Source organism: Dermacentor andersoni, chromosome 6 (genome assembly GCF_023375885.2).
Source record: "Dermacentor andersoni chromosome 6, qqDerAnde1_hic_scaffold, whole genome shotgun sequence".
NCBI classification, from domain to species: domain Eukaryota; kingdom Metazoa; phylum Arthropoda; class Arachnida; order Ixodida; family Ixodidae; genus Dermacentor; species Dermacentor andersoni.
The window spans coordinates 52,816,689-52,838,626 of NC_092819.1; the positions used below are offsets into that span (position 1 = coordinate 52,816,689).

The 21,938-nt window shown below is 45.9% G+C and overlaps 1 protein-coding gene across 1 annotated transcript in view; it reads left to right on the forward strand.

The window, feature by feature from the left end:
- Ipo9 (Importin 9) overlaps positions 1–7,977 on the forward strand; it is a 61,144-nt gene extending 53,167 nt beyond the window's left edge. The window contains exons 23-25 of the mRNA XM_050171730.3: positions 1,411–1,526; positions 2,269–2,356; positions 5,145–7,977. Of these exons, the coding sequence (XP_050027687.2) occupies positions 1,411–1,526; positions 2,269–2,356; positions 5,145–5,338 (398 nt within the window). The 3' untranslated portion in view covers positions 5,339–7,977. The remainder of the gene's footprint in view (positions 1–1,410; positions 1,527–2,268; positions 2,357–5,144) is intronic.
- Positions 7,978–21,938: the final 13,961 nt, after the last annotated feature.

The window sequence follows — 21,938 nt, forward strand, 5'->3', positions numbered from 1 at the left end:
TTCATTTTAGTAAAGGAATCGTGCTCTTGAAGGCATACATTTGTTGCACTGAGGTTATTTAGGTGCTGTTCGTTGTTACACTAGGTGATTCCACAGAGTACAGAGCCGGCTACAAGGACATCTGTAGGGCTAGTACAGATAGGACTACATATAAGCCGATTCATTATATGAATGCTGCCATGTGCGTCAGCTATTTTACGAGACAGCGGAAGCAGCCACACTCATCAAGGTCCGGGAGGGTCTGCCTACAGAGCTTCACTTTTATAATACCCATTGTAATTTTCTAACAGTCAAGGCCAGGGTACTGTTCTATGTTCAACTGTTGTACAGACCAATGCGCATCACACATCGTCACAATGTGGCGATGTCAGTTTATTCTATAGTTAAAAGGACACTAAAGGCAAATACTAAGTCAGCGTGGACTATTCGAATACCATTCCAGAAACCTCATAATGCTTGTTTCATGCCAAGAAAAGACTTAGTTTACAAGAAAATTACATATGAAGGGTCTGAGCACCTTTTTCAAAACTCAAATTGCCTGCCATCTAACTGGGGGAGTGATGACGTTGCATACGTCATCACCGCCCTTTGCTGCCGTCGGTGAGTAAAACGGTGTCCGACAGACAGCGGTGCCAAGCTAAGACTGAGCGATGGATTCGCCGCTGCAGCTCCTTTTTGGTCAAGTGGCGTAGACCGTTCCGGCATCTCGCAACATCACATGGAAGTTGAATTCTCTGCTACTTGCAATTTGTGCTAGTTTCGCAAGCCAGCAAAACCAGTGCAGCAGTACGTGATAACGAAACTACTGAAACGCGAAAGCGTGGACGGCGCAGAGTCTAGCGAAAGCGAAACCTTTTGAGCGCCTGCTTCGTTGTCAAGGGTAATTTCAGTGAGCTTTGTTTTCTAAAAATAAAATAGAACTGGACAAGCAGCATTTTATTTAATCTTATAATACAACACAAGGATGTTTTTTGCAGTGAGTGGTTGAGTGCTAGTGCCAGAATTTAACTGAGGAGTGCTTTCGTCATCGGGCAAGTACTTGAACGTCCCGGGCAAGTCTCTACCCATGTCCTGCATTTACCTCAATTTCTCTATTATTATGGTTCTGTTCGCTATAATATTGACGCCGCTATAATATTGACGCCTTAGAGATTCTTGAGCACTAATCTATCACTTTAGCTTAACTTAATATTTGCCTTTAGTGTCCCTTTAATGAATTATGCTTGGAGCTCTTCTGCCTACATGTCGGCTTTTTGTTTGCTTAGACAGTAGGGAGCAGCAATGTGTGTAGAAAGTGCAATCTGCATGTAATACCAAAGCAATACTTATTTGCCTTTTCATTGCATTGTGTATTTGCATTTCACAGTCTTCCTTTTTTTCCCCTAACAACTTCTTCAATGTGACTCCCAGATCCAGACCAGTGGACAGAGATTCCAGTCTTGGTCAAAATATATAAGCTTATGATTCATGAGCTGAGCAATTGCCTTGACCATGCAATGATGCACAAGGAAGAGGATGATTCTGAGGTATGGTGTTCATCACATATTTTCCTAATTATTGTAGATCCAATAGAGGGTTCACAGGATTCTAAAGACAAACACTCAATGAATCCTGCAATGTTAGATTATATTACAATTCACCTGATTTCAACACCAATTATGTTCAGGACTGCAGACAAAAATGCTTGATGTGGTCCACATCCTCATCAAAATTCGTTTCTACTTCTAGTTCTCTCAAGTCAGTTTAATATCAGTTCTGAGGCATATTTATACCCCTATTTATCATGACGGTCACAGCACACTCGTAGCTTCCAAATAGCACTGTACTTTAGCACCCTGGCCTTTTCATCGGATATTAGTGTTTGCTCCTGCATAATGGAATGTCTTGCCAGTAAATGTTCTTATGACTGAGAATCTTAAAACACATTAAACTCATTCGTTGAATTTGTTTTCATTCTGTTGATTTTGTCCGAAACATTCCAGAAAGGACCTTTTTTTTCTTAGGACATCACTGATTTTGTTTCGTCTTTTTAAACTCCTTGAGGTTGTATTCCTGCTCTGTGTATGTTTTGTATCTTGTTGTACACTCATCTGCTCGGTCCTCGTACTGCAGTAAGCATTAAATAAGTGAAAATAAAATAACCTATCACTTTGGCTTGACGACATTTGCCACTTTCATGTCCCTTTGAAGAATCATGAGATGACTGCTCAAATACCTGAGCAGTTGGTAATCGTGATTGTCGACTTTTCTCTCTCTCACCTTTTCCAGGATGAAGAATGGGAGGAAGAAGGAGAAATGGAAGGGGATGCTGCAGAGAACATTATGCGCCACTTCGCTCCTGCCTCAGACTATGCAGGTATGTTCAGTTACCTCACACTCATCTCTGCAAACAGGCTTTGATTTGAGGTTCTTCGTTGACTAACTGAGGAGAGCACAGCGCTACCTCTGAATCGAAGGAGACACTGTGCTCCAGCAATGTTCCTCTAAGATATCTATGATGAAGATTTGCTTGAGAAACACCCCCTCAGCAATTTTTCCTTGTAGGACGCTCCAAGGAGTCCCTTGAGAAATGCCCCTTCAGCATCTTTTAAGGAGTTGCTCGAGATATGCCCCTTCATGTCAGCAGCCTCTCGTAGGAAACTCCAATGAGCTGCTTCAGATGTAGTCCTTCACTTCAGCAACTCTTTGTTGTAGGACAGTGCAAGAAGTTGCTTGAGGTGCTCCTTCATTTCAGCAACTCTTTGTCATAGAAAACTATAAGAAGTTGCTTGAGGACTGCCCGTTCAGATCAAAGCAGCTGGTTTGAGATATGTCCCTTTACTTCAGCAACTCCTTGTTGTAGGACAGTACAAGGAGTTTATTCAGCAACTTCAAAGCCATCCCTTCATTTCAGCAACTCTTTGTCATAGAAAACTAAAAGAAGTTGCTTGAGGTCTGCCCGTTCAGATCAAAGCAGCTGGTTTGAGATATGTCCCTTTACTTCAGCAACTCCTTGTTGTAGGACAGTACAAGGAGTTTATTCAGCAACTTCAAAGCCATCCCTTCATTTCAGCAACTCTTTGTCATAGAAAACTACAAGAAGTTGCTTGAGGTCTGCCCGTTCAGATCAAAGCAGCTGGTTTGAAATGTGTCCCTTTACTTCAGCAACTCCTTGTTGTAGGACATTACAAGGAGTTTATTCAGCAACTTCAAAGCCATCCCTTCATTTCAGCAACTCTTTGTCATAGAAAACTACAAGAAGTTGCTTGAGGACTGCCCGTTCAGATCAAAGCAGCTGGTTTGAGATGTGTCCCTTTACTTCAGCAACTCCTTGTTGTAGGACAGTGCAAGGAGTTTATTCAGCAACTTCAAAGCCATCCCTTCATTTCAGCAACTCATCACAAGAATCTCTGAGGAGTTGCTTGAGGAACGCACCTTCACTTCAGTGCTTAACGAGTAGATTCTGAGAGCACTTGGTTACGCAATTTTAGCTCAGCTCAGGATTTGTGGAGGATTGTTATCCTAGTGCAGTAATCACTTCAGTTGAGCCGTGGGGCTGTTTTATACTTTGTGGAGTTGAGGTCGAGTGTAGGAACATTTCGGAGTACGAAGAGTCGGTACTCCTTTACTGCGGTAGGTGTTAACTTAGCAGAGTTCATTGCAGGTGAAATGGAATGGTAAGGTGGAGAGTCTGGCTACTTGGTGACAGTCCAAGGATTCGACACAAGCCCTGCCCTATAGGGGTGTTGCTCAAATTCGTGTGTGCGTATCCGACCTTTATCTGGATTGCACCACGCCAGCGGAGCAGCAGTCACTCGCTAGCACTTTTGCAGCAGCCTTAAATGTCAGAGCTGTGACCCTAACCCACGGTTCACAGCGAGTTGTGACCACGGCACCTTCAGGCCAGGGGGACAGAGCAAGTCTTTACCGTGAGGCATTTGTTCCCCTTAGTTATCCACACCAGCAATGGCAACAACAGACAAAAACAAAGCCACGGCGGTGGAAGTGTTCCACGCGACTGATGCGAAAAACCGTAAAATGGGGAAAACACATAAGAGGCTGATAATGGTTTGGCTCACCTAGCGTAAATCTGCGCTCAGGCCCTGGGGCGGTCATTCACTCACAAATGCCAGCTGCTGCAGGAGAATGGCGTGCCGCAGTTTTCGCGGCCGAGTTGAGTTGCGGCTAGTCGCAAGCTCGTCAGCCCAAAGACAAAAAAGTATCGAGTGAACTGCTCTTCATCCGACCCGTGGAGACGGAGTCACCCCAGTTCAAAGAAAGGAGGTAACTAGATGCTTTGGCTGTGACATCGCGGCAATGCGGGAAGATATCGGAATGCGCATGCATTCCCACAGCCCATAAGACTGAACTGTACCTGCCCTCTATGCCTCAGTGCTCCGAAAAATAATTCTCAAGAGGTGCCTCTATTGCTGTTTTAACTTGTTTCTAAATGCATCATTTATTGGGAAATATTGAGTTACCAGAGACGTCTAGGTGAGCTGCCATGTTTGTGGTGCCATGTTGTGGTGCAGATTTTAACCAGAGAGGGCACAGAGCTGTTTTGCACGACTTACCATTATCTGCTTATTTGTTGTTGTGAAGTGTTGGTAGCAATAGTCATTAACATCCCCCCTCCCTTCTTCTTTTATTCGATGAGAACATTCGCAAAATACTTCAAACGCGCCGTAGTTGGACAAAGCATTACTCTCACGTCAATATTAGCATTGCTACTATTGTCCATGGCTTCAGTCTTCCGTAAAGGTCCTATGTTTACAAACATCCTAAAACCTCTCTATAGTAATTGTTTGCCTCCGCTGTAAAAGCATGGAAATGAGCGAATGAAATTTCATGGTGACGTATTTGTCATTGACTTAGAGTCACATGTAGTTTGTCTTTTCTCTTGAAGAGGAGTTTTATTGTGCTGCTCTGCAGTATGCATTCAAACTGGCATAAACCCTACTTGCCACCAGATCCTAGACAGCAAGAGGTGGCTGGACAACCTACTAGCTGGCATTCATGATGGAACAATGAAAAAAACTGAAAGGCAGGAGAAAGCAAATGTCTTTATTCCATTTGTGCTGCTCTGTTGTGAAATTCACTATGGCCGGCCCACAAGTACCGCGCTGCTGAGTTTCGGCTTGTGCAGTGTTTGGCTTGTACTGCAGTGTTTGACCCCGACGGCGATGACGACAGCGATGACCCTGACGCCATGGCCGACCCCATCTCGTGCATGGACCTCCAGTCGTGCCTCGTCCAGTTCCTTGTCAGCCTTTCCCGGCAGCCATTCTACGCCAAGTTTTCCGAGCACCACACGCCTCAGGAGCTGCAGGTCCTCCAAAACGCAGGCGTGTTGGCGTGACAGGCGGAGTCGCCGCCGCCTCCGCGTCGTCCCTGACTGCTCCAGTTCCTTGTACTTCTTGTTCAGGAAGTGTGAAGTCGCACGAACTTCTGCGTCATGCTCCTCTTGACTCGGCTCCTGTAATTTGTACATACGAAACATTTGAGGTGCGGGTAAAGAAACGCGTATGGTAGATAGGTGAATGCCGCATTTGAAGCAGTGGTGCTTTTTCGGTCGCGGCTGTATAGTTCAGTTGGGGGGGCTATTATTTGCAGTACATATTGCCACGTGAATCAAAAAATGAAAAAAATGTCAGGTCTGTTAGCGAGAGCCAGACGAAATGCTACATCATCTATGCACTGGCATACGACTTCCAGTGGTTGTGTGTCGCTTTTGTAATTGTGCTGCATTGCTTGGCCTGACCAAAGAGTGTGGGTGGTTATGTAAGGCCGCTCGTGAGCAATTACTAAAGTTACCGGAGGTAAATGTTGGCTGAAGGCTAGGAGGCATTTGACTTTGCCAGAGCAGATTGAAAGATTAAAGTCAGCTACTGCATGAGGTACTAAAGTACATTTTTTTTTTTCTTTAGTTTCACATCATTCTCTGAAGTATGGAAGCACGTTTATATGACTTGGTAGCCTCTATTGACAAAGGAAAGTGGTGCAGATTGTATCTGGGACATATATATTTTTTTTTGCCCAGTATTTCTATTCTGTAATGATGACATCATTTTTTGTTATGGCAAGCCTTAAATTAAGCCAGTTTGTATGTTGAGTTGCGTTAATTAATCGAACTGCCGGAATGGAGACAGGTGCAGTGCTCCTGGTGCTTTGAGTATGGTGTTTGTGACGAAATGCGCTTATGATGCTCGTTTTATCGTAAAGCATTCGGTTATAAGGCGTAGATAAAAGTGTACTTCGCAGCCCCTTGTTTTTTAGATCCCTTTGTTGCGAAACATAGATTGCGATACTTATCCTGTGCCCTTCAGCCGGATTTCTTTTTTTCACACCAATGTGATGCATGAAGTGATGAATATCTTTGAAATAACTCCTTGTATTTCCTATTAAATGCCGTTGTGATGCTGGGTGCTGTAGCTTCTTTTCCCATGTTACGTAACAATGTTATTCTACTTGTAACATTGCAGGAAGTTCTTTATTAATTTATTGCATGAGGAAGGGATTGCTAACACCAGTTTCCACCTAATGAAAGGCCTGCTGCCTTAAGAGGGCATAAAGCTTTGAGCTGCAAGTCATTGACTTCCTCAGCAATCGGTGCAATCATTTTCTTGTACAATCATTGGAAGGGCTTCTAAGAGGATGGTCTTGCATTATCTTGAAGTTAGTTTGTGCTTTGCTATGTTGAAGGCTGACAACCTGGGATCATGGTTGTCCTTTTGACATAAACCTTGTGAAGCCTGGTTGTGCGGTATGCTGGTAATAGTGCCCGAAGTGTTTTTAGTTGCTTCCTTTTTAGAGACCCCTTAGTGATCTGCTCAGCAATATGATGCGGCACGGTTTCTTCCTCGAAATTACAGTTTTTGAGCCTGTCATAATATATGATAGTGTCTTATTGCAGCACACTAAATCTAAATATCTAATTACGACTTATATTTTAGTAATTGTATATATCTCAGCATTCACTAGTCTGAAATGGAACAGACTTGTTTAATATAAGTACTTTATTTGTTAGCCTTCTGCAGTTGAATCTCTCCATCTTGAGAAAAAGGAAAAATAAAGGAGGCGTATTGACAGTGCACTTATAAAGACTAAGAATAGTTTTGAAAGTAAAATGAAACGGAGGCAGCAGTTTATTGCATTGTTACGTTTAAGCTTAGGCATGTACAACAATGTTCTCAAACTGAAAAGGAAACATACAGATTGCTTAAGTTCATCCACGTCTGTTACTCAATGTTCCAGTATTTTTGTTTAGAGGGTATATTGCTGTTGCCAGTTTTATTTTAGTCTTGCATTATTGCTTATGTCTTAAAGCTTGGGCTCTGCACGCTTCAGAAATGTGCTGTTTCGCCGCTGGGACGAGTCACAACTTTTCATGTGGCAGCTTTGGCTTGCATCTGTATGTTTGTTTCTCATGGCCCAAGCTGCACTTCCGTTTCGATGTAGATGCAATGCTTGAGCCTCCCCAGTTTTTGTCGGATTTCAAGTGTGTTTAAACGGAGGCAGGTTTTAGGGAACAGCTGATTAGTTTTGCATGAAGCTAAAACAAATTACTTTGTTTGCTTAACAGGTCTGGTATGATGGCATGTAAATAGACAAATTTTATACTGCTGCTGTGACATACTTTATTTCATAGTATCCGTATGATATATATAAAAAAAAAGGAAGTCTTTTGGCACAAGTTGTTTGTACTACGAGAAGACACCATGACGGCACCTCATCTGACCACTGACTTCTGGAAGAGCAGTCAGTAAATGTAGTTATGTGTACATATTAGCAGCAGCTTCACGCTGTCTTGATAGTACTGTGTGCAGATGCCCTGCGTGGCGCAGCAAACCTTTTGTGTGCCAAAACTGGCTTGTACATGTCTCATGCAACCACGCGCATTACATCTCTTGAAGTTCGGCACTGTTCCTTGATACTGGACTTTAGCATTTTCTCGCCTGCGTTACTGAACAAGATTATATGTATTTTTTTTTTCAAACACTCTGTGTCTTGTTGTGCTGTCTTTTGGTTGTCTTCCGTTCAGTAAGTGTTCTCACGTTTTCTTGTTGACCAGGGCATCAAAGCAAAAATTATGGTGATGTTTCACTTCGTGAATGCGAGTTACGCTCAAGCATATCGGTGTTGCTCCCATACGCTTGTGCGTGACCCACATTCCTGTAGTTGGGGTCGGTCGACTCGTGCTCGGACTGCCGCCGCTTGCATTGCTGCTTCATCCTCACTCAGCATTTGGCCTCTGAATCGCCAGACGAAGCCAGTACATCTAAAGCCCCTCCATCCACGCGCCACCGCCGCTGTCTTAAGTAGTGACAACCTTTGTTGTGCGCCGCCTTTTCCCCTCACACCAAATCCGGTTCCGGCATTTCCGGTTTCAAAATTTCCGGTTCCGGCGGTTCCGCTTCCTGGAGTTGCGCTGCGGGAATTTGCGCTTTGACTGTTGTTAGACGATGGTGAGACGCCAGTGCGTGCTGAGCAGAGCTGTGGCAGTCACCATAAGAAGAATGCAAAGGGGACAAGCTGTTGTATTCCGCTGAAGTAGTAGTTCGCGGTCGCTGCTTTCCAAATGCACGAAAAACTGCAGTGGTCTCCAAGCACCCAGGCACTACATTCCACTGTACGTTGTCTCTCGTGGCACAACCCGTCGCAGGTTGACGCGAAGCAGCAAACACGACCAGATCGCTGATTACAATAGGCGGTGGTTCTTGGATGGAATTGCATTCACAGTTTAAACCGCAGCTGGTGCAATTGAAGCCTCTCCATCGACGCGAAAGTAAACAATGTTAAAAAACATAGCGTCACTTCCACTCGGAACAGGAAGCTGCAGCTACGTAAGTTCCGCTTGACGCCGGAAGCTAAGGGGGTGAGTGGGAGAGGAGCGTGGAGGAGGAGGGTAGGTTGGCGGTACTTAACCTGATTGGCGGAAACGTGTATGGAGGGGCTTTAGGTACATCTATAGTGCACACAAAAACCGTAACAACTGCCAGAGAAGGTAAACCCAGCCAGCGCCTCCTAGATAGCAGGCCTGTGCACTATGCTTTATGACATCATGTTACTTGGACAGAAATTTCCATTGCCACGCCCGGTGTGATGATAGCGGTGACGTCAAAATCACCACGGCTTACTCAGGAGCGTCCCCATTAGCTTCTATGACAGTCGGACAAGGTAGCATGACATCACAGATTGAAATGCATCAACCTTGTGCTATCTAGGAGGTATTGACCCAGCACAGCAACACCTACCCTCCTCCTCCGTGATGCTCATCCTCCTCTCCACCTCTAGGTGCCCTCCTCCACCGGCGCTCGTTTCCGTCCCAGCTCAGCAGCCTCCAACCTATGCCGGTGTCACACATACACATCTGATCACAATCAACAATGGTCGCTGCTACACAGTCCAATGATCCAGATAAACTTATCATCTGCAGATCATCGGCAATTCTCGGAACTCCATAACGCCTTGGCTACAAATTCAGATTGGCAAAATATGGTGAAATTTTGACAATATTTCAATTTTTCAGCTTACTATTGCCAATGAAATGGTTTATAAGCGTTTTTTATTGAGCTGTCTTCACTTTTTTGTTTTTACCATTTTCAGAATATTGCACTAGAGGGTGCAGACGTCAGCCTGCCATTACGATCAAGAGGCTGATCGTGATTGTCTGAATATGGATCCCGCAAGATCACGATTGCTAATGACCATGTTGCAACATTCGATCCAGATCAAGCTCAATCCGGATCGGCCTCGATCATGAGCAGAAGTGTACATGTGACACCGGTATTAATCTCGCCGATTTCACCGATGGGGCATGTACGCCTGAGCACAAAAACATTCTGCACACTCTCTGTGTTGAATGAACAGGCAACACCACACATGCTGCTCCTACCAACCTTCAGAAAATTTAGTCACATGCATTGCATGTGTGCTCAGAGTCATTCAGTACAAATCGCATTGCAGCTATGTCTTGGGCATAAGCGTCAAAACTTTCACAAAGCTGTACAGAGGGTAAGCAGTCGATTCCACAGAGTACAGTTGATGTACGCACACGTGCACTCAGAAGTATGCGAAGGAGCAGCTTGTGAAAGAGATTAGTTATTGGCATGCCGCGCAGAACACGTTCACATTGTTTGGTGCTGTGTACCAGCAAGCCAGCAAGCACATATGGTAGTAGCACGTTTTCCAGTTGAACATGCATAGGTGGGGCACTTGAGGACAATCGGACAAAATATGCACACACTGTAACATACTTGCCAACTCTCCCGAAATTTTTGTAATGTTTATGAATTTGAGCCTGTGTTATAATTCTGCGAATGTTGCGTCATGTTTTCTAAAAAAAGTTCTGTTTCTGAAAGCATGTTGCACATCGGTCTCTGTGCCTCCCGTTACAAGTCTTATGGTGAAAGGATGCAAGATGGATACTTGCTTCGAGCAAGTTCATACAAACAGTTCCTGAAGCAGGCGAAATTGGCAACAGGTAAGTTGCTGAAAAAGTCGCTGTGATCTAGAAACAGTTTGTTGCTTGTCATTAGTTGCTGTTCCCTAGAAGTTTGCTGCTGCCTGGTACGCTGCGCCTGCAGTTAAATCCTCGTTACTCAAGTGCTATGTATTCCAGGAAAGACTGTGTGCTTGGGGCAAGCTTTAAATTTTCTTTCTATCTTCCCCTCCCCTGCCTTTAAGCGAGATTATTGAATGTAAACTTGACAGGTTGGCCATAACATGCCACAACATCTGGCAAGCAAACCCTCAGAAGCAATACACCCGGCGACAACTTTCTGTGGCAACGTAGCGATAGCTAGGGAGCTGAAGCGCACATTTCTTCACTGTGCATCTGCACGTAGTCCGGGAATGGAAAAAACTGAAAGCTGCATAACTGAAAAAAAAAAAAAAACTTCTCTTTACTTTTTTGTTGAGCATTTATTTCATAACAAATAAAAGGCTTGCTTAGGAAAACGATATTCGTTTCTTGCTGTTCCTAGCATTCTGGTGTCCATGTCTGGTATTCTTGATCCTGTATAGACCGTTTCATCGGGCGAGGAGGATAGGGCGCGCGGAGAGCCTTTCCTCCTCTCTGGCTTGGGCGATCCGGCGCGGCGCTGCTTGAAAGTATTGCTGTCGCGTGCTGCGGAACGATTTCGAGGTGTTTTAGATCTTACTTTGTGAAATTTACGCCATGTTCGTTCATATAAGGTCGTCAGGGAAGCCTTTCGGTGCATCAGTAACTACTATAGGCGGAATTATGTCTTGGGGGCGCAAAAATGTGCCGCGCATGATCAGCCGCGGTGTACGCGCATTATCAGTCGCGGTGCGTGTATGTGTTCTTGACTATTTTGCTTATATCGATTTTAAATCAACGAAGGAAACCGGCGTGTCTGTATTAATTACCAGCATTAAATGGTAAATCAGCTCACTGTCTGATCGATTGGCGTAGGGAGTAAAACAAGAGCGCGTGCTGTGCACGGCCAACCTAAGGCAACCACGAAATATCTGAGCGGCAAGCGCTATCAAATATTTGTGATACACTGGCATCGTTCTCACGCATTTCAAGTCTAGTATGCTTGAAATTACCATATGTCTACGCTAGCCTTGCTGCATGTGGCCCACGGCGCTGCTCAACACAGCGATCACTGCGGTTGGTGAGCTAGCACGATACATATATATAAGCTGTGTGCTTCGGCATTGCCCCTTTTGGCCTGTATACAGCCATATAATATATGAGAGGGTTCGCATAAAAAGAATGCGATGGCTATTTTTGAGCGCAAGATTTCCCTAATACGTGTGAGTGCGTCGTAGAGAACTGAACGAACACAATTAACCGCAAAAAAAAAAATTCGGTTATCATCCTCTTTCTCTAAAAAGCAAGAGAAAACGGGCTAACGCCGCACAACGTTTATAAATATATAACCGCTGATGTATGCTTGGACCATGCGCTATATAGAACAAAGAGATCTGTAATTCAGCACCTACTACTGCTTAGGACGCTCGCGCAGTTAGTAAACGGTCGCTTTGCTGGACAAGCTTAATTCAGACTGTAAGGTATGAGGCTATGTCTAGCCAAAACTTTTATTCATAGGTGGAAACCTCATCCATCGAACCAAGTACTCACGCAGTGTAACCTGCAGCGAACAGTTTGAATGCTTGTCAAAGTATAACAGCACAGCTTCTTTCGTAGCAGAACGGTACCCACGCTGTTACGATTGTCGCGTATGTGTCATGGCTCCTAAACCGCAGCCTAGAAATAGAGGATAATACTGCAATAAGGTCACATTAGTGATTGGACCATTCAGAAATACACAATTGATCTCCGAGGCTGATTGTAGGCTCAAATACACGCGCACACATCGCGCTGCGTGTTCCGCGTCCACCTCAACGCCAGCAGAAATTCCGGCCATGACGCCTTAAAGGGACACTAAAGGTTACTATTAAGTCAACGTGGACTGTTGAAATACCATCACAGAAACCTCGAAACGCTTGTTTCGTGCCAAGGAGAGATTTATTTTAAGAGAAAATGCGTTCTGAAGCGTCCGCGTACCGCTAGCGCAGTTCAAATCGCCCGCCCTCCGATCGAGGAGTACTGACATCATGGTCTCATAGTGACGTTGCGCCAACGGTGAGTAGAACGGCGTCCGCAGACGGCGCTACGGCTTTTCTGCGCAAAACGCAAACGCGCGGCCAGAAACAGAGCCAAGACAGAGCCGACAGCAGAGCGAAAGCGGGAGTATGGTGGCTAGCGGAAGGAGAAACGAATTACGTCCCACATTACGTCCCACGGCACACGGAGAGTCCGTTTTCGTTAAACTATAGGCTGCGGCGAGCTCGCAGCTTGGTCGGCGTGATCTGTGAGAAGTGACGAGCCTTTTCGCACTCGCAACAGCGCATAAAAAAGTGCGAAGCGACGCAAAACTCGGCCTAGAAACGTGCTTCGCCACAGCCAGGGCTCAATACGACCCAAGCTGGCGCGACCCAGATGTCGTTTCCCGCACCGCCACCAGGCGCCGCTACTATACCTCAAACTCCAGCGCAAGACGCCCATAAGCTGGTACTTCATTCTATGGCGCAAACTTCGACGCTCGTCGCAATGGACCCTGACACCGACAGATTGGCTCGCGATGGTGGGCTCAATTTCAGCGATTTGAGCACCGACGAGCGCGACCTACTGCTGAGGGCTCGCACTGCCGGCGTCGTTGCGTACTACGACGGCGGCCTCGACACCGGCTCTCCAGAGCGGGAAAGCAACGAGGGCTTCCCACGACATCACATGGACGTGGCATTCTCGCTGCTTGTTCCAAATGAAAGTGTCGCGAACCAGCAGAACCCTCACAGCACGAAGCGATAACGAAAGTACTGAAACTCCAAAGCGTGCGCGGCGCAGAGTCGAGCGCGCAGAGTCGAGCGAAAACGAAACCTTTCGAACACCCATATTACTGAAGGGTAACGTCAAAATGAGTCGAATAGACGTAGACAAGTAGCATTTTTTTCCGTCTTATAATCGAATGAAATGATATTTTTAATACGAGTAGTTGAGTATTAGTAACACAAATTATGAGGAGTCCTTTCGTCATCGGTTTAGTACCGGAATGTCGCTGGGGGGTCTCAAATCGTGTCATGCATTTACCTCAATTACAGTGTACTAGATAGGGGCAGTGTGTTCAGACAGCGGAGCGCGCCACGCACCGCTTTGAAGCCGGGAGCGTAGACAGGTCCCGGATGAATGCGGCGGCGCTGCAGTCGCACGGGCTGTATGGACGCGTTCTTCGTGTGTTGCGGCCAGTTGCAGCGTGATTGCCATGTGCTTGCTCGGAAGGGCTCTGAAGGAATTCCTCGAGTTTCAGTCTCGTTGGGAGTCACATCCAAAAGGATTGCCATTTGTTGGGCGTGTTGGTAGACTGACTTGGAAAGCATATTTAGCGCCAGCGAACTAGTACAGAGGGGAGACGACGCCACAATGCGCTAACTTCAACTTAATTTTCAGGAAACACCCGCCTATTTAACTGTGCATGTGTTAAATAGGTGGGTGTTTCCTGAATATCAAGTTGTTGAAGTTAGCGCATTGTGGTGTCGTCTCCCTTCTGTCCTTGTTCGCTGACACTAAATATGCTTTCCATTGCAAAAGGACTTTGCGGCTTGAGCCAGTCGACGGCAGAAAGGCTCCGTGTGACATTGTGCAGCACTTCGGCTCTGTTAGAATACTTGGAAGGAGAGGGTTTTAAATACCTATTGACATCTAGACTAAGCCAATAAAAGTTGGAGAACTTCTTGTGAGGTAGCCGTGCGGGTGCAGCGATCACCCAACGCCGTCTCAATTTTTGATTGTTGTGAATTGCCTTTTTATATCTTGGCGAAGGCAATGCAAACAGGGAACACAGAGGTCAGTAAAGATTCGGTATCGCTACTTCACTCACCTGATAATTCTGACAAGGAAGGGGACATTGCGTCACAATTGACGAGTTAGTTGAAGCTGGAAATCTGACGCTGGTAGTGCAAAGGCTAAACAATACTCCGGCAGAGCACCGGGCTTATGTGGAGGAAAGGAGCGATGACCGCCTTATCCATGATATATGGCAGGGTATGTCGTGCAGAAATTTTTTATTCGCAAGAAATGTGAGGACTGCCGCTCTCTTCTTTTGCAGAACTCTAGTGTCAGTAGCTGCAGTCTCAAAATTCACGAAATTTGTGACAGGGGAGGATTGCTGTATCCCTCCAAGTTGCTTTTCGAAGCACTAAGGAAACTTGAGGGAATATATTTACAACCTTCTTCAGCAAAGAGGAGCTTTGCAGCGACAGCATAGTCGATGTCATAATTCTAGTGAAAGCTTTAAATTTGGCTATTCCATAGGCTGCAAATTACATGCTGATGATTTCACATCAGCAGTTGTGCGTTTTTATGTCCTAACATTAAGGCTGCACTTTTACGTTAAAGGTGTTAATCAGTGAAGAGAAGCACGACGAAAAAAGAAATTGCTCTTTAAAGTTAGCTATACTGTTCTTAGCAGGCTGGTGCAACATATGTATGCTGACCCTTCTTAATTGTCTTTTTCGTATGAATGCACAACTTTTTCTGGTGCATTCAGAAAGCTAATTTTGTGAATTAAAATTGCATATTGCGCATATTAATTCCGCTGTAGGTCTCCATTGTTTGGGTAGGAATGTACTTGCACTGTTTTTCTGTGTTTTGGCATACTGTGTGTAGTTTTGCAGAGATCCCTTTTACTTGGCGTCATTCCTACCTGTTTTATTCGTTCCATAGAAATGTAGGATGTCGGTGTGTCTCATACTCGCACATGAGCCTGACGTTCGGGAACACTTCATGGTGTAAATAAAAAAAATTCACGAATAAACTGTGCAAATCTAGTTGCGGGGGGCTCGCGAAACAGAATGAAAGAACGAGGGACAAATGTTTATCGCGAAAGAAGATGAATGCATGCCAAGCAGGGAAGCTCTTTGGCGTTGGGCTATGTACGTACATATTGTCTTGCCTTCTCTCCTACAACAGTGGCTGAGGAACTAAGCGCTTGACGTTGGGTCGCGGATGCCGCGGCCGGTTTTTTATGAATGCGAACCGCAAAAGAAAATGTGTGCACCTGGAATGCGAGTTAGTTTAAATCAATTCGATGTCCTTTAGTACGGCGTTATTCGCAGCCGAATTTTCCGTTCGAATAATTTCTGGTTACGTGGCAGCGTGACACAAAACAAATTTAACGGCTTTACGCCACTACTTCGGTGTCTGCAAAACCTTTGCTGTAAAGTTAATAAATGCGTCTTATGGGCGTTGAGATGCGCTAGGAGTGCACATACAATTCATCTCTTATATGAAGTGCGTTTAGGGGATGCATCTTAACACTCGCCGATGATTTGCACGTCTATTTGATTGCGACAGAAAATGATTATCAAAATATCAGCATGCAGCGTTGGCGCTGCGCCGTACGTTCCGTACAGCCCATGTTCCTACAGCGCCATCTCGTGCTATCTACATGAAGCGCCTCAGCGGCGAGCGCTTCCTGAACACACTGCCCCTATTCTAGTACACTGTACCTCAATTTCTCGGTTACTAAATCTCTGTTCGCGATTAAATTGACGCCTTAGACGTTCTAGAACATTGCTCTACCACTTTAACTTGAGTTTCTGGTAACCTTTAGTGTCCCTTTAAACCACTTCAGCATGTCTCACAGGACCGTTTGCCACGTAGAAGACGCACGTCATACTAAACAGACCGTACGACCGCGAAAACAAACGCCAGAACCTACCGCCGAGCGTATACCTGCCATGCAAAAGACCGCTTTCACCCAAGCCAGTATGGCGCTGCTCATAGGCGGCGCCTACGAAAAAACGGTCTATACCACCCATAGAGTTTCTCACTATAAGACCTAGAGGGTAATCTGGCGCCACCGTCTATGGGAGTTTCTTAAGGGGGCACCGTGCCGTCATGGGAATGACGGTATATGTGTCTGCGAGGCTCGTGTTGGCTGGTGTTGTAAGAGGCTTCGTCTAAAACGTGGATATGGCTACGTAAATAACGCGTTCTCAAAGCAAAATCTCCATAAAATGTTTCCACTCACGCATATTACATCTTTACTCACCCACGATGCATGACCAAGCAAAGAAAAGCTAGAACAGACGACCAACTGTTTCAAAGTGAGCGCGAACCTTGTCGTCTGTCCTCCAACTTTAGCGGCCCACTGATGCTTCTTACGTAACATGTAGTCGTACACTCAATAACAAGTTCTCATAGTTAAACAAAACATGTTTTTGCGTAACAATAAAGCTAAAACAGCTTTTCATGTGCTGTTCTAGTAGAAAATAAATCATTGTGACAGACGGAACGGTACTTGCCAAGCGTGTCTTCAAGGTGTCCTGTCTCTACGAGAACGATGCCAATCCGAATTCACAATATACCGGCATTCCCATGCATACCACAGCGTAGCAGCGCCAGATTTCCCTCTAGGTAATGTAGTGAGAAACTCTATGATACCACCAGAAAAACGTCAGGACTACTTGGTGTAGCAATGCAAGAGCAGATGCTCTGCACTTGTGGGTGCGTGAACATAGCCTTGACTGTGTTGCCACAGAATTTTGTCTGCAAGTATAGTAGGTTCCACATTTTTCCGAGTGGCAAGCAGGGTCACCTTCTTGCCACTCGGTCAACGGAGTCTGCTTAACTTTACATCACTCAAATAAACAATTGCCTTATCTACTTTGAAACTAAGAATTTGTTAGTAATGCAATCAGCAAGGCTGTTGGCAACCTGTGGCCCACTATGAGGGAAATTGGATTCCACTAGAGCGAGACTTGCATGGTGTAAAGTCAATGTGCGAGGGTCTTTCTCGAGAGCTGACGTTTTAACGCGACAGCGTTAAGGAGCTCGTGTCGCAGAAAAACCGGTGTCGTCAGCGGCGTTGGCCGTGAGCGATAAATCCCAGAAGGCACTTCATAAATAAAAAACATCTTGCAAGATGGGCTGGTGGGAATCGAACAAGGGTCGCCGGAGTGTGAGACGGAGACGCTACCACCCAGCCACGAGTTCGTTCCTAAAATCGCTTCTAGTGAATGCGGTGTTGCTTTAGAAACGTGCCGTAGAAAGTTGTACTGCGGTGTATATCGGTAATTATGACCATGTAACTCACTGAAGTCGCAGTTTCACGAGTAGCGAAGTACGTTTCCGTTACATTTCTTCTGCGCACACGCAGAGCCATCTTGCGGCAAACACAGAAGACCCCCTCCTCGCAATGTACGGCGCTGCCCCGACACATGGCGCGCCACTCGCCCCATGATCGCGTCCGCCTTCATGGCGCGTCGGGGCACGGCAATCTGCCGATCGCGACGTTTGGCTGGCGTAGCGTGTTTGAGTAGGCGGTGCGAACGGGGTGCGATAACGCTATCGCGTTCCACTCTTGAAGGCGAAGCTTAAGCTTCCTTCAATTTTTGACTACTGGCTGCAGGGAAGCACTCAAGCACTAGAAACAGGTATGATTGAACAGCACCAACACTGGGTAGCATGGTGTGGAAACTGCGAAGTCAACAGCAGCATTGGAACATGTGTGCATAGTCTCTATCAACACTATTTTGTTAGGCAACTATTAATGGAATCACGGCACTCCCTATCTTGCTTGCAGCGTTACGTAAACTATCCAAACCGGCAGGTACGTAAATGACTGCCTGATGGAGCACATGCATGCGCTAAATGTATTGTATTTACTCGAATCTAGCGCGCACTTTTCCGATAAAACGGGTCCAAAAATTCGCGCGCGTTAGAATCGAGTACGACCCTCAATCTGCGTTATCATATCGCCATCGGCATTTCAAAATGGCCGCCTCGTACGCGCTTCGAGCCTCGCTGCCGTAGCTTTCTCCATGTGCTGTAGTACATGTGCTCAATCAATGCTTCCTTTAGCTACGTTAGTGTACCGTCTCGCCGTTTTCTGCGTTTGCTTCATCAGCATGGAAGTGCCGACTGCTGAGACATCCGCACTTAAAAGGAAAGCGATCACGTGTGCCGAACGGACGGAAATCTGGCCGCATCACGGGCGTTCGCAGTTCCCGAAATTCGTGTGCGGGACTGACGCGAACAGGAGAGGCATTCTACACCGGCGGCTGCTGCGTACGGCGCAGTCGCGCGGCCCCTATCTTGAAAGCGATCTGCGACGGAGACAAGAGTCCATACGCATCTAGGCGCACCGCGCTGTGTTCTCGACGCTTAGTTCGCGTCGAAGCGAGAGGCTGCACAAAGGTCAATTCCCTCGTTCCTGCTACTTCCTCACTCCAGCGTTTCGGTAAAGAGTTTCCGCGGTCATTGAGTGAGACGTGTTCATGTTTGCTTATGCGCGCGTGACACGGTGCTTGTTAATTTAGTTGGTAAGCGAATGTTCTAAAGCTTATGCGGGCGATAAAACTACTATCCTTACTATTCGTGTAGCTGTCTACTAATTTGCTATCGTATTAGATGCTTCGCCTTTCGGGCGAAAGTGCGACATTTTTTTATTTATTACAACTTTAGTGCGTTGGGAGTAAACCTTTTGCTTTTTCCAAACGAGAGGAAGTTGTATTTCTGTATGAAAGAATGAGATGCGCGGTATTCTAAAGGACTTTTCTTTTTTTAGGTCACGGCAAACGGGTGCGCGTTACAATCGATCGGGCCCGTTAGAATCGAGTAAATACGGTATTTGCATACTTGGGAGGTCTGTGGCCACATCTTTTCTTTATCCAGTCATTGCCTGCACTCGTGGCTCATCTGTGCTGCGCTACTCATAGGTAATTGCACATATGTTTGCTGTACTGTTTCCACAGCTGCTGATTTACCCGTAGGTCTAGCGACTTTTTTCAAATCTTTAGTTTCGGGATTTTTAAGCTTCGGAGATGCATTCTCGAGCTTTGCGTGTTACACGCGTCTTCTATATGTCGATCTAAGTAATGTGCCATTTACGGGCAGAATACCCCTCGAGCGTCTGCAAAGAGAACGTGGTCCGTCAACGGGAAAATCATTACAAATCGGGGGCTCTGCGTACACCCCCAATAGTCGCAAAGGTGTGTGAGTAGAGAGTTATATAGTTTAGGGGACGCAAGCGGCTTGCGTACGCAAGAGTAGGGGCGACGGTACTGCGCATGCGCAGATTCCTACGTCTGGGTCTGCGCATCGTACCCAGGCACGTACCCAGGGGGGTACGTGCCCCCTATCCACCCACGCCACCACCCTCACACACATTCCTAAAGCGCCGACAAATCAATGTACTCGGCGGTCAACATTTTGCTGCCTTTTAGAGCGAAAGCAGTGTATGACTAACTTGCGTAGCTTTTTTTTTTTTCCGGCGTCCGTTAACAGAAAAAATCATGTGGGCCGATCCTGGTGACAGTACAAAAAGGGTCCAAGATCAATGGCACATACCCCTGTGGACTCGGGAACCTGTAACGCGCCCTTCAGAATCTTCGGGATTCTGAACCACGGGTCGGCCCGATATTGCACTATCTTCAGGCCGACCCGCAGCGGATGTGAAACACTTTGCTTTTCGTTTGAGAGCTTTGACTGTCAGCTTTCGCTGCCATTCTACCTTCACAGAGTAGAATAGTCAATTTTTGCACTCCTTGATGGCAGTAGTTATCGGCATCTTCTGGGGTGTGGAGGCCAGTTTTCTCATCGATTCGGTGCCCGCGCGATTAACTCAAGATCAATTCAATTGTCGCCATCTATTGCATCAGACAGGGCGTAATTTACTGTTTTAATTATAGTATATTATTTATAATGCCCAACACAATTTTTATTTCACCATCTATTCAAAGATCACGCGCATCGCTGTTGCTTCGTTAGTTCAACCTTCTTTGTTTAGACTGATCCAGGGGCCAGGAAAGGGATTCGGTTCATAGTCAGCTGGTCTGTATGCTTGTGGAACGAGTTAGGCCGGAGAAAACAATTGCGTTTAACTTTTCCTTTTGCTTCATTATTTCCTCGAGTGACGGCTCGCCGCGACGCTGGCAGATCCTCGGAACCATATATCCGCGATATGCGTTAGATAAGGTGGACAATAAAATATTGCGAAACAGCGTCCAACTTCAGACATTGCAATAACCGTTCAAACCATAAGCAATATGTCTGTCACCCGTTACCTCGTGTGGTTTTTCCCTAAGTGTACAGCACTTTTCGAGCAAAATTGGCAACTGGAAACAAAAGTCGCAAGGAGATGAGAAATTAAGCTATCTACTAAGGGAGAAAGCCAAGGTGACAGCCAAACAGGGAGGAAAAGCGAAAACTGTTTGTAAAAATATTTATTAATCAACATCTTTTTATTTATAAAGGAAGTAGAGAAAACGCCGCCGGATGTGGAGAATAATTCCGTGTGTTTTGAATGACGCTTCTACAGTTATCAATCGAGCCGCCTGACGTAGCTACTTCCCTGTTGTGCTATGGGGGTGTTTTTCTAACCTTCCGTGGTGGGCGCAGTACGTCTAGAACCGCAGCGTCCTGCTCTCTACGCGGTTTTACGGGACTCGTGACCACGCATCGTTACGTAACTTCCCAAATAACAACACGAGTCGGTTTTGGCACTTGGCAGAGCAGTAAACGAGGTATCCAAAAGAACTGTGATTGTTGCAAAAATAATCATTTCTCTGTAATTCTTCCAGAGCTAATTCAAAAAAACGCTACTAAAAATCTTTATTTTGCACTTTCGCTTCTTATCTTGTTCTTGGCAAGGTTCTTCCTGCCCATCTTTCACGCGCGAGTCCATTTGATGTGGTTCGCTGTTTGCCAAGCAAAGAAGAGGTGTATCTCACAGGCGTACCTGTGAGATACACGTTATTTCAATTCTCTTTTGCGGGTGTACTGGTATTTATGATGAACGGTGGGGTTATTCACATTTGTACTAGCAAAAGTACCCTCCCCCTCATTTGCATAGAAAAGTTACCTTGGGTTGCGTCCCCCCCCTCCCCGAAAAAAAATCCTGCGAACGTGCCTGACGTCGCCCCTAGTTCTTGCGATACGCAAGCCGCTTGCGCCCCCTAAACTATATAACTCGGTCGTGTCGCAGCTAGTTTAGGCGTGGCATTTAGAAATTAGCGATCTAAAACTAGCGAGCACACGGGGGAGGAAATGAGCGAGGGAAGGCTTCCCACATAAACGTACCGTATGCTAAATGTTTGCGCAGATCTGAGCGACATACGTTTTTCTTCATTTTTTCCCGTGTCACTTTCAGCTACATACTGATAAACAGCTGTGGCATTTACAGGCGAGTTGGGAACGAAAACATGTTAGCCGATAAGAACGCCGTGGCCGAGTTTGACTAACAAATGTCCATCCGCTAGGGCAGGTCACGCACCTGGCTGACCCTCGCATCAAGTGCCGCACTCTGTGCTCGCCCATGAGAGAATGTCGCTCCGTATAACGTAGCGACGTTACCTGTATAGAGTCAACAGACAACGAAACCAAAAGGATGCCAATGAAATCATTGTCGGCTTTATATCGTCGTTTA